The 13,204-nt window shown below is 35.0% G+C and overlaps 1 protein-coding gene across 1 annotated transcript in view; it reads right to left on the bottom strand.

The window, feature by feature from the left end:
* Positions 1 to 13,204, bottom strand: part of RFX6 (regulatory factor X6) — a 53,975-nt gene that overhangs the window by 31,205 nt on the left and 9,566 nt on the right. The window contains exons 5-6 of the mRNA XM_055311807.1: positions 6,438 to 6,515; positions 5,147 to 5,174 (exon numbers count right to left, since the gene is read on the bottom strand). Coding sequence (XP_055167782.1) covers positions 5,147 to 5,174; positions 6,438 to 6,515 — 106 coding nt within the window. The remainder of the gene's footprint in view (positions 1 to 5,146; positions 5,175 to 6,437; positions 6,516 to 13,204) is intronic.

Raw genomic sequence — 13,204 nt, 5'->3', positions numbered from 1 at the left:
ATATGAAAGAGCTTATCTCACCAGACCTTCACGGGCATCATAATAATTTTTTAATATCTGATAATTGTATAATTTAAAATGTAATTTTAAAATTATTTGGCAGTCCATTTTTTCATGCATTTATTGGCTTTTCTTCCTTAGGTGTATTTTCTATTCATGTCTTTTACTATTTCTTGCCTTCATATTTTTCTATAAATTCATAGAATTTCCTTATTTAGTGGAAGTATTATCTCATTGTCGTATTTGCTGAAAACATTCTCTCCAGTCTTTCTTTTGACTTCAAATTTTATATATGATGCTTTTGATACAAAGTAGTTTTCAATTTTTCCATTTTATATTTTTCTTTTGAAATTTCTTAAATTGTTTCCATCTTAGAATATAATTACCCATCAGAAATGAAGTAGATGTAAGTGTTCCCAGGTATTGTTTTTTTATTAATAATTTAAATGAAATTCAATAATTTATATGAAATTCATACAAGTTATAAGCTTTTTTCCATAATGTATAATCAGATGGATCCATTTGATTGTACATTAAATTCTTCTGTATACTAGGGTTTTTTTCAGGTATCTAATCTCTGTCATAGATTTGTTTCACCTACAATTAAGTCTGTATCACAGTGTCATAATATTTTGATATCTACCAGACAAGTCCCTTTAGGCTATTCTTGTTTACATTTCTCTTAACTATTACTTTATGTATATTCTTCTAGATCAAGTTTACAGACATTTTAATCATTTCCAGAAGTTAGTTACCCACTCAAAATTTTATTGGGGTATTATATGTCTATATTAATATAGGAAGAATTAGCACGTTTATAATATCTAGCATACCTATCCAGGCACGTGGTATTTCTTTTCACTTAAAATTTCCATTTAAAATGAAAAGCTTTTGCACGGTCAAGGAAACAATCAACTAAACTAAAAGGTAACCTACTGATTGGGGGAAGACATGTGCAAATAACATATCTAATAAAGAGTTAGTATCCAAAATATATAAAGAACTGATACAACTCAATATCCAAAAAAAAAAATCCAATTTAAAAATGGGCAGAAGGCATGAACAGACATTTCTCCAAAGAAGACATGCAGATATCCAACAACACATGAAAAGATGCTCAACATCTCATACTCAGAGAGATGCAAATCAAAATTACAATGAAATATCACCTCACACCTTTTAGAATGGCTAAAATCAAAAACACAAACAAGTGCTGGCAAGGATGTGGAGGAGGAAAAAAACCTTTGCACTGTTGGTAGGAATGCAAACTGGTGCCACCACTGGAAAACTGCATGGAGATTGCTCAAAAGATTAAAAATAGAACTATCTTACTATCCAGAAATTGCACTACTGAGTATTTACCCCCAAAATACAAAAACAGTAATTTAAAGGGACACATGCACCCTTATGTATATTTTACCTTTATTTACAATTGCCAAACTACAAAAACAGCCCAAGTGCCTATCAATAGATGAATGGATAAAGAAAATGTGGAAATATATCATATATCCATGTATCTATTCATAGCTCCATGATTAAAAAATAGTTTTAAAACATAAATAAATAAAATTTTCTTTTATGCCTGTATTTTTTTAAATAGGTAATATGCTTCTCTTCTTATGGTTTTGCATTTCTGCTGGTTCCTGCAATTTAATTTTATAATGTCTTACTTTTCTTGTTTTTCACAGAGACTGTACCCCCTGCATCCCCTTAGTAGGAGATCTGTGAGAAAATTAAATGCTACAGAAAAGGATTTAAATGATCATTTTCAGAATTTTCCGAAGGACAGCACTTAGCCAGTACCATTCCATTATGCCTAAAAGAGCTGGTGCCTTACATACATTCAATCCTTACATACAATGAGTCCCTTGGGATACATCTCTGCAGACATCCTGACTGAGAAGAACTGGGACTTTCTTTAAGCTCTTCAAACTCTTTTTCCCCCATGATTTTTACTCACGGCAGATGACCTAACTGATTAATAATACCTAAGAAAGAAATATAAAAGCACCAAACTATCTCACTGTCTTACCACTAAATCTACAAATCTACTTGCATCTGAACTTTTAGCCCTTTCCTCTTTCCCGTTTTAATGAGAGAAGTGTTCTTCTCTCTGGAGCCACTTTCTCTATTCTGAAGGTCTTCCCTGTGCCCCTCTTTGGTGACCCTGTGCTCTCAGCTTTCTCCTCTCTTTTGTATGTCCAGTCTCTACTCTTTACTGAATCTTTTCTACCAACATTCGAATGATAGTCCAATCATCCTTTAAAACTAAATTTCAAGTCCTCCTCCAACTGTTACCCTCAACTTGACTAAATTTTCTACATTCACTGATACTTCCCAGTCACTTCACAAACCAATCAAACCCTAGCTCTCCACTGAAAATGCTCTTCCTAAAGTCATTAATTATCTCCACTTAAGTAATTCCATAGATCTTTTTCAGCCCTTATCTTGATGACTTTCTAGCACTTTTTATAGCAGTGACCATTCCCTTCTGTTGAAAGCATTCTTTTCTCTTGCTTCAATGCCACTAAATTCCCCTCCTCTTCTTACTTCTTTGGGTTCTTTTCAATTATCTTACTAACCCTTATTTTTCTTCCCCACTTTTCACACTCTTTTCTCATAGCCTATTCTGTTATCATTTAGTTTTTTCTTCCCTAGACACTTTTATCCATTACCATGGTTTCAATTCCCATCAAAGTAAATATCTAACTAAGTCCTCTTTTCCAGTCACATATATCCAGCTGCCCACTTCAAGTCTACACAGGATATTTCACAAGCACATCAAATATAATGAGTCCCAAATTGAACTCATCATTTTTCCTTTTCTTCTACCTGCTCCTTTTCCAGTGTTTCCTAGCTAAAATCAGCCACTTCTCTCCATCCCTAGAGCTATTATCCTAGTCCAGATGTTTTCTCATCCGGACTTATTTATGTATCTATAACATGATGCTCCTCTTGTTTGCCTTCCCATATGCCAGTGGTTGACATTTGGTAACATTAGAGACATTTTTGGTTGTCACAAGGGGAGGGTGTAGAATCTGGTGAATGGAAACCAGAGACACTGTATGTGGCTAAACATCCCACCATGTACAAGACATTCCCCACAACACAGAATTATATAGTCCAAAATGTTAGTAATACCAAGTCCAAGAAACCTTAACCTGTACTGTTACATCTATTCCATCCACTGTTCCGCTCTTCCCCAACTCCACTCCTCGAAGCTCTCACTTATTCGCAGTTCTTTCCCTACATGTCACTTCCTATGGGAAACATCCTTAACCACTTCAAATGGATGAACACCCACGACACCCTTTGTAATTACATATAATTGCTTTTTAAGACATATTTTCCTGCTACTCTGTAAAAGAGAAAATCTATCCATTCACTATTTGTCCTCAACTACCTATTACCTATTACCTAACTACCTCCTCAACTCCACATACCTATTGATTAATATCTTGCCCATGAGTTTTAAAAAATAGAATTTTATTCAGAATTTTTTAAGAAGCAAATACATCTCTCAGCCTCACAATTCTTGTAAATTAGTATGCTAACGCCTATTCTCCTTACCTTACAGTTATTAATGTTCAAATGAACTAAAGTATATGAAGGTTTACACTGAAAGTCTCACGTCCTGAGCAAAGTACGATGGGTGATCGCCCTAGGTACAAAATAATTTTTTAAAATTTCAGCTTTGTTTAACAAATATTCTATTTTCATTTTTAAAGGTATTTAGAGTAGTTCTGAGCCGTTAGAAAGCCCTTGTGTTCATTTCTATAATCATAATAACAATACTCTATTATTGTTTTGGGTGTCTTTGGAAATAAAGCTGTGTAGCCTTAACAAATATATTTTATTTTAAATTTATTAACAAAATCTGTACCTGAACTTGTGGTGTGCTCTTCTAAGGAGGAAACAGTACACTTAAGAAACATTTTTTTCTTTTATTCTGCAAAGTGAGCCTTCCCGTGGACAGGATGTAAGAGCTGATGGCTCACTAGTACCACCAGCCTCATCAAAGTGGTAGAAAGAACACCTGAGAGAAATTACTTAAATTCCCTATTGACATAAACTTCAGTCAACTGAAGTGTATTTCTAAGTCAATATTTTTGCACTTTCACAATTGTTTATCTAATAAAGAGCTATTATTTCATTGATAAAAAGAGCAATCTAGAGGATTTTATTATGTAATTAGCCATTAACTGTATTAAAAGCACTGGTGGGAAGAAATTGATCATTTCAAAGGGTTGGGGGCTTTATATTATTTCTTAAGATAATATGCTTGCATCATTTCACCAAACTAATGGGGCTACAATTTACCTCAGGTCCAGATTTACCACACAACACATTGCCATGTGCCCTTATTTCTGTGGCACCTCTTTTAATGATTAGATAACTTGAGGATAATGAAGGCCTTATCATGTGCCTAATTAGCCATGCAGTCCCTAATGGTAGTCTAACTCATTTAGATAAAGTCAGTTTGCTGATCTGTTCCTTGGTTGGGGGTGGGGACAGGGAGGGGAATCTAAGGAGAAAGTGTGCGTGTGTGTGTGTGTGCGCGCGCGCACGCTAGAGACATGTACCCTTTCTCCCTAGCTCCCACCTCTGCCATCCACCCCACCCCCACATTGCAGAAGAGATCAGCAAACTGAGTACACACACACACACACACACACACTCACACACAAAATAGTTAAAACAAACCATAGCATAACATTTGGGTTTCTTGATAACTATTAAACCTTTAAGTTTTGTCTAAATGGGTATATTCCAAATACCAATTCCTTCCATATCCTCTCAGCTTTAGATGTTCTGTTTATATTTAAATAGAAATTGACATTTCTTAGATCAGTAATGGTTTTTGTTTTGTTTTGTTTTGCAATCTCTTAAGTATCTGATATTAGGTAAGAATAATTGAGAAATTACCCTTCCTAGGCTAATTGGAAACTGTTCAGTCGGTCCATATAAAGAAACACCAGTTGCCACAAATCTAACTTAGCTCTGTCCAAGATTCTCAATCACTCAATGGACAACTAGTAAATTAACATTTATTTCTATATTTGTCCATGAGAATGGCTAGCACTTATTGTTTGGTTTCTGGTACATTTTATGGCAGACACAAAATAGAAATGAAAATAATTCTTACCTCATTCTTCAGCTTGCTTCCAGAAAACCTTAAAAATCAGTACATTTTCCATTAGTTAAAATATAAATATACAGTTATAGCAATCAAGGAAATGCAGAGGACCTACAAAAAGTGGTAACTTCATATCATGATTAGTGAAATAAACCTGGAGAAATCTGTTTGATTTTCAAAGAGACCCAAGCATCCTTCTCAACTTACTTAAAAAATAAGCTATTATGGGAAAGTAAAATGAAGAATACTTAAGGAAGTCAAATAGGATCTGAGGTAAGCAAAGAACACTTGATACTAAATATTCATTTTTGTTCCAGGCTGCATTTTCAGTTTATAGTGAGGATAGCCAGTAAGCTGCCATTATGTTCTTTATCATGTTTCAGTTCATCTTAGTAGGACTCAGGCAACTAAAAAGATTTTTTTATACAAATTACTTTACTTTTCAAATTAATTTACTCTTTTGTAAGCTAAGAGCAGTTCTCAGTAAATCATACCATAAAGCCATCTCGGTACAGATTTAATTATTCAGAATTCCAGTATTTAAAAATAATAATTGGATATTATCACTGGTTTTGTTGGATGTCACCCTACTTATCAATGACCTCCTCCTGATAGCTAATGGTAGATTAGAGTAGTGTGTTCTTTATATTCATTTTTGTTTTTCCTTTCACACAGACCCAAATAGGTCAGTAGCTTTATTTCACTTAAGATAAGCTGGTATTCAAAGTATGTATAATTAGAGATAATTCATAATAATCTTTTCATCTTTGTAAGGTGCTGGTCAAGCACAGATTTTTATTTTATTTTATTATTTTATTTTATTTTTAGTAGACTGCACACCCTATGTGGGGCTCAAAATCAGGACCCCAAGACCAAGAGTTGCATGCTCTATCAACTGAGCCAGCCAAGCACCCCAAGAACTTAGATTTTTTAAATAGCTATTTCTTAGAGAAAAAAAATGCATTTTCTACTTTACTTTATTGAGTCCAGCCTGAGAACAGAGTCAGCCTTATGAGTAAATACTAATTTTAAAGCAATTCTGCTTCCTTGATTTCTCCTTTTCATCTTTCTGGGACTCCCTGTCCACTATTAAATTCTCACTAATGGTCACAAATTATATAAACTCCCCAGTAATCTAGACCATATCATTGTAAATGTCCATACACAGTTGAAATTAAGGGCTGATGCTTAAAAGTAAACATTTCAAAATAAGCAAAAATGAAAAAATCTTTTATTCAATTGCTATTATACATAGTTAAAGAAATGCAGAGAACTTGTCTTGAATAAAGTAGAACTCTACCTTGTCAGGCCCTTTCCAGAATAAACGGAGTGGTAATATGCACTGCTCTCTTTGATGCCAATCCCATAATAATGATACCTAGAGCAAGGACATGAACCGGCTCTGTGTTAATGAAGTTTTTTGAAAGGGAAAAGGAAACTAAAGTCTAGCCTAGGGAAAGCGCAAGCACTGCAACCCCTTGATCACCTTCCTTCCCTGATTTTTTTTCAAGTAGCACAATAATGTGCTAAATCCCTTTGATGGTCATTAGACCTACTTGTGGTCATATTTCCGGCTTTAGGGTTAAAACAGGAGAATTGCCTACTGCCAATTGGCTTCTAATTCCTAAAATATGAGATTTCAAAGACCAAAAAATTGTCAATGTAGGCATCTAAATGTAACCACTTAAATTTGTAAATGTCAACATTGACTCCAAGTATACCAAGTGTCTATCTGCAAAAGGCTCCTTCAATGTGAATGTAGTCAACTGAATGAAAAAATGATAGGTTTCCTTTACAGTATATTTATTGGATGGAGAAAATACTATGACCTTGTTTGGAGGAAGATATCAATGTCATGCATAGGAATGTGTGTGAAGCATGTGACCTTTCAAAAGTTCTTTTCCTCATGAGGAATGAGAAGCCCACTTCACTGTCATTATCATTTCAAACTTCTCTGCAACAATGGGAAAATTCTGTCATGAATCAATGGAACTATGAGACATGGAATGTGACAGTGTTACAAATAATTTCTTATAAATGTGTGTATGGATCCTGAGCCCCAGACAAGTCTAGTATTTCATCAGTTCTGAAGTTGTAGCTCATTCTCCTAAGCTGCACACTTCTGACTTATTGCATACACAAGTACAAATGCTACAACTATTGTACAAAAGTTCATCAAATAGTGGGGCTTTTCAGTAAGAGTGCCCAACATCTGCTAACCTCTACCTTCACTCTCCTTCCCCACCCCTAACCCATGCAGCAGCACTACCTGCTTGGCTACTTATTATTTCAATTTGCATTCATCTAAAACCAGACAAGGAATGAAATAAAAGCAAGTTAGGAGGCTTCCAGTGTACTCCAGTGTAACCATATTTAAAATTTCATTACTTAGCATCATTATCTGAGTTTAAAGCAGACAAGATAGTGAAGGATCTAAGTTTCAAGGCCTCTCTTCTGATCTTAGCAATAAAGAAAAGAGTTGGCGAGCGAGTCTACCCCGAAACATTTTCAAGGCCCAGGACAAGAGTAAAAATAAAAGTCCACATACCATATGTCTAAATATTTAAATATAAGTCAAGCTAACAAACTGCTCAATTAAATCCCCCTATTCTCCTATCTTGACAATTTACCTCCATAGTGATCTGGTAGGTAGGTTTGAATTTAGAATTCTTCCACATGTGAACATGGTGGTGGGAGAAGAGCCACCCTCCACCCTTCTCTTCCCAGGCCCTGAGTTTCTTTTCACTGTGAGGAGCCTCTTGTGAACACACAGCCTCCATGTCCAAGATTGATCCAATTCCCCAGCTACCACCACCACCACCACCACTAAAGAACTACTACCTTCTGGTCACCTCTCAAATGTACGTATATTGGTGGAGCACAGCACCCTTCTCAGGATGAATTGGGGAAGAGTCCATATAGTAGGGAGAAGGCAGGCCTGGGGGTGTTTGGACAGAGAATTCTGGGGGCCCTAGGACTTGCAATGTGGGCTAGAAGGAGACTGTGGTCTTTTGGTGGACACATTTACTCAGGCTTTCGACTCCTTGTTTCCTGGGGAAGAGAACACCTGGAGGCCCAAAATGGAGGCTTTTAAAGTATGAGAACCAGAGATAGGTTCCCTCCCACTGAGTTCTAAGGGCAGAGAAGTCACCTCTAAGGACCCTGAGATACTTAAGATGGAGAGGAAAGAAAGAAAAAAAAAAAAGATGGAGAGGAAAGAGTTTTAAAATACAAAACAAAAAATTACATATATTATGATAAATGTTTTCAGAAAGAGCTGTTATATTTCAGAAATGGTAAGGAGGGATGATCAAGGTACATGGAGATACTTTATGATTGCTGCAGACTGGGAACACATTTTTTTTTAAGATTTTATTTATTTATTTATTTGAGAGAGAGAGAGAGAGAGGGCAAGAGAGCAAGAAAAAACAGGAGGAGGAGCAGAGGGAGAGGGAAAAGCGACTCCCTTGCTGAGCAGGGAGTCCAACGTGGGGCTCAATCCCAGGACCTTGGGGTTATGACCTGAGCTGAAGGCAGATGCTCAACCAACTGAGCCACCCAGGCACTCCTGGGAACAAGTTTCCAATGCAAGGACAATAAGCAGTCGTCAACCTGCGCAGAGGAGGTTTATAACTGCTCCAGTTTTACAGTACAGAAAATATTTCAATAGAAGATGAGGAAAACAGAACCCCTAAGGTAGATTAGAACAAAGGTGGAAATGAAGAAAGCACAAAAATGATGGAAACTCCAAAATATGGAAATGACTTAAGTCTCCAATGAGAAACTAAAAGAAGGAAGCTTATTTAAGTCACAAAAACCTTCCCGAAAGCACCTATATTAAGAGAAATAGATACTGGAAATGCCTAAAAACTGTGAAAAAAAAATGAGCAGATTTAGATGTTAATGGGCCGAGTAAATTAAGATTAATGAAACTAAGAGTCTGAAATAAGTATTAATATTTTCTTTATTAAATTTTGGAACAAAGACATCAGAGGGAATGTCTTTGTATTAGAAGAAATAAAACAAGAGATTGAGAATAAGAGGATCGATTACAATGGGAATATATTGTAATTTCATGTTCTCTGGCAAAGTTTTCTATTTAATCTATAGATACTAGAGTTTAAATAGCTAAATTTTAACCACTTGCCAAAGCAATGTATGTTAAGCATTGCTTTAAAAGTTGATAATTTTCTTTTATTTTGATCTTCTTGTTTCTCATCTATAATCCTTTTTACAGCATGTAGATAGTGTTATACCATGGTAAGATGCTTTGTCATGCAGATTTGAGAAGAAATTCATTGCCTGGTGGTAGACAAAAATCATAGGACAAGTCCAAAGGATGACCAGGAGTTCAACAAATATTAGAAGACATACTGTGCCCTGACAACTATGCTAGATGTCACTACAACGAAAAAACAGACGTGGAGAATCAAATCAGGAATGTGCTTCTGAATTCACCCCTGTTTATGGCTTCCTGAGCCAGACCACTTGCCAGTCATGGAACAGTGACCACACTGACCAGTACTAAGGCACATTTTACTTCCATTTTCTAAAATCATCTTATGATCACTTTTTGTAAAAACTGCAACATCCTTTAGGACTCAATAATATTGACTAATACGAACTCGTAAATTTTTTCTTATAACTTTTAAGGAAAGGTTGTTCTCATTACACAATTCATTTGCTTCTTATTTTTCTAAAATGATTGTATTATTTTGCTCCCTCCTTTCCAATCATTAGGGAAAAACATCTTTAAAACTGGAAGTATATAATGCTTCCAACTACCTTCAGAGTTAAGATTTTATACCTTCCTATCCCTGGGGCCCCAATCCCAGCAAAAGAAAATCCTTTTCAAGTAGTGTATTTTATGCACAGGCCAAATGTAAATGACACTATCAACCCAGACACAACTGAGCACTTTTGTTTCAACTGACCATGTTGCCTCCATACTTAAGAAGCAAAGGATATATATATATATCTTTTATATAATTTTGTATCTCAAGTTTGTCATTAGAAATTCTTAAGTGAAAATGTTTTGAGTACATTTGCATTCAGCATAAACGCTGTTTTCTAGCTCAGCATAAATCATATTAAGCAAGCATTGATAACAGGAATCGCTAAGACCTATAGCACTAATCTGGATTTTTCATATTTGATAATCCATATATAAACAAAGATTCCTTCTAGAATGTAAGCTCCCTATTATAGGAAATCAATAAACATTTGTTGAATAGATAAATAACACGAAAAAAGTGAGAAATAACAGTGTGTCATAAAGAAAACTTTATAAACAGCAATTTTTAATTAAGGCCATGCATATAGTATGATATATTCAAATATAATAGCACAACTTTAAATTTGGTAGAGATTAAAGGATTTCTTGTCAATCATGTTGTAAGGAAATAACTCCTTTAACCCTACCATGAGCACTGTATAAACTCACCTATTACTGTCACAATGACTTGCTCTCCATAAATAATGTGTTTTCTCTCCTCAGCACCCTCACTTGAATTCTTCATTGGGAATGCCCTTCTTCCTTTCTTTCCTTGTTTCCCGCTCATATCTTAAGACATTTCTTTAATGCATGAAGCTTGCTTGGTTTCTCAGACAAATCTCATCACTCTGTCCTTTAAACTCCATTCTTGGTCATTTATCTTACGTAGCTTTATACCTCATACCCCTGGTGTATGGATACATGGTTTACCTCTCCCACTAAACTATAAGGTATAGAGGAAAGGAGCTGGATATTTTCCTTCATTGATTTCCTCCCTAGAAATTACTGTATAGAAAAATCCTCATGTATTGGGTGAATCAATGACTCCTGCTAGAAATTTAGACACTGATAAAACACAAATTCCCTTAAAGCCAATAGTTTCAATAACTGCCTGGTAGCACTATGCTTTTCCAGGTTACCAGTAAAATATTGGAGCTGAACAAAAGTTGTATAGCTAAGCCATGAATACCAAGGGCATGAAATTGGTGTATTTAAGTAGAATGACTGTTGCTAGGAATAGAAATTTTAATATTTTGCAATGATCATTGTAATGTTTTAGCACTGTTATATCTAGTTTCTTCTGGAACCAATAAAATAATCTTTCCCCCTTAATCTTCCTTTTAGTCTACTAGATACATGTTATCATTTGAGTGATGATTTAATGTCTTTGAGACCAGAGAAGAGATAATAAATCAGCAGCTCCTAACAGCTAAAGGTAAACCTCATAAAACTAGGGAGAGTAATTTCATGCAAAGTATACATGGATTTTTCATCTCAATCTCATCACTTTACATTATTTTATTGTTAATATATTCCCCTAAAATGAATCTTGCTAGGAAATATTTGCCAGGAATATTCTAGTATAACAAAGACATATGGTTGGTGCATGTTAAACAAAAAGTAAGGTCTGTATAAGTGTGCAATAACTATTTTAATTTATATACCACTATCCAATGCCTGTTCTGTGGGTACTCTGAATAAAGATTCCCAATCATTTCACAGTTCTTTCTCCCAAATGACTCTTATCCATTTTTATTTAAAAAGATATGTGAAAAGTGCTTTAAAATCCTGGCTATGACTAGCTAATTTCTTTAAGAAAATGTTTGCATTATACAGGGACCTTTGTGACTATCGAACAAATTGTGTTCATTCATTATTGTCAACTGTCCTTAGCCTTATATCAAATGACAGATACATTTACATTTTAGCAATAAAGATTTATTAATTAGTTTTTATGTCCACATTTTAAAGTGAACATGTTATAAAATATAAAAAATTTTTAAAGGACAAATGAAATCATTGTTACTCTTACTATTAAAATATTTGCATTGTGTCTAATACTTTTCTTCACTTGCTGATAAATTTCTACTTGCCCTAGTTCTTCTTTTCTAGTTCAATCATTATATAGAATTCCTGAAACATATGTTTCCACTGAGTTAGTAGCCCTGATGTTAGTTTACACTACACAAATGATCACTGATAAGGAAATGATGGGATTAAGCTGTTCAGGGACTTGCAATAACTTACTACGATAAGGGCAGCTGCCGTATCAGTTTTATTAACCCACTAAATCACTACTAATAAATAAGATAATAGCTTTTGTCCATCATGTCTGAAAACCAAGATTCGACTGATCAAAGTCTACAAGAAATTAAAATGTAACTTCTAATCAAACAGTCTACCGTGTACATGAAATCTGCTTGGTGGTCTTCACTGTGCTCCCCCCCTCTTCTTCTGAGCTATTCTGAGCAATGGTGGGATAGAGGCTCTTTTTCTTCATCATTGTCTTCCTAGGGCCTCATCAGCACCAGGACACTCAATGAAATGCTTATTAAATAAACGAATATTAATAGTGGAATTTTTTATAGCATATACCCTATCCTACTATTTGCACTTAAAAACTCTTTAGCACTTGCTTTGTACGCTGATAAAAATATGAATGGATTGGTTATTAATATAATCCATTTGTAACATGAAATAGGCAAAAATTTCTTTTCATTGGATGCTCTTTTGTGCTTCCACGATTTTGTTTCACTGTTACTTTTTCAAAATCCAAATTTAAAAATACTACACAGGAAAAAAATCAGGTGTATATTTTGGTATCACCAGTATACCAATACCAAAGAGAAGACAACAAAAACCTCAAAAGCCAAGTCAGTCTTTATATTGGTATTGAGAATGTGGCATTGGGGCTTCTTGGCAGCAGGGGGACGGTGACAGGGAAGGGACAGAGAGCTGAGCTGCTAAGGCCCCTGCAAACTGACTGGCTTTGTCCCTAAAACACACTCAGGTTAGACGTCCTAGGGCAAGGCTTTCTGACCCCTGGTGTTAAGTTTGAAAGACCTTTTCAGTAACCAGCAGCAGCAATGGCTTCTATTGTAAAACATCAGACCTGCCACTGGAAACAATTTATTCAATTTTTAGTTGTTTCTAATTTTGACAGTGCATGATATTGGTGATATTGGCTAATCTATGATATCTCCCTAGTGATTCTGTCTGTTTGGATTTTATGTTGTTTTTAATGTATGTTTTATGTATTTTATCTCTTCCTTTTGGTCGAATTAATTTTTGCC

This window comes from Nyctereutes procyonoides, unplaced genomic scaffold, assembly GCF_905146905.1.
Source record: "Nyctereutes procyonoides isolate TBG_1078 unplaced genomic scaffold, NYPRO_anot_genome, whole genome shotgun sequence".
Lineage (NCBI taxonomy): Eukaryota > Metazoa > Chordata > Mammalia > Carnivora > Canidae > Nyctereutes > Nyctereutes procyonoides.
Note: the sequence above shows the minus strand (reverse complement) of the source record. Positions and strands in the feature narration are given on the sequence as shown.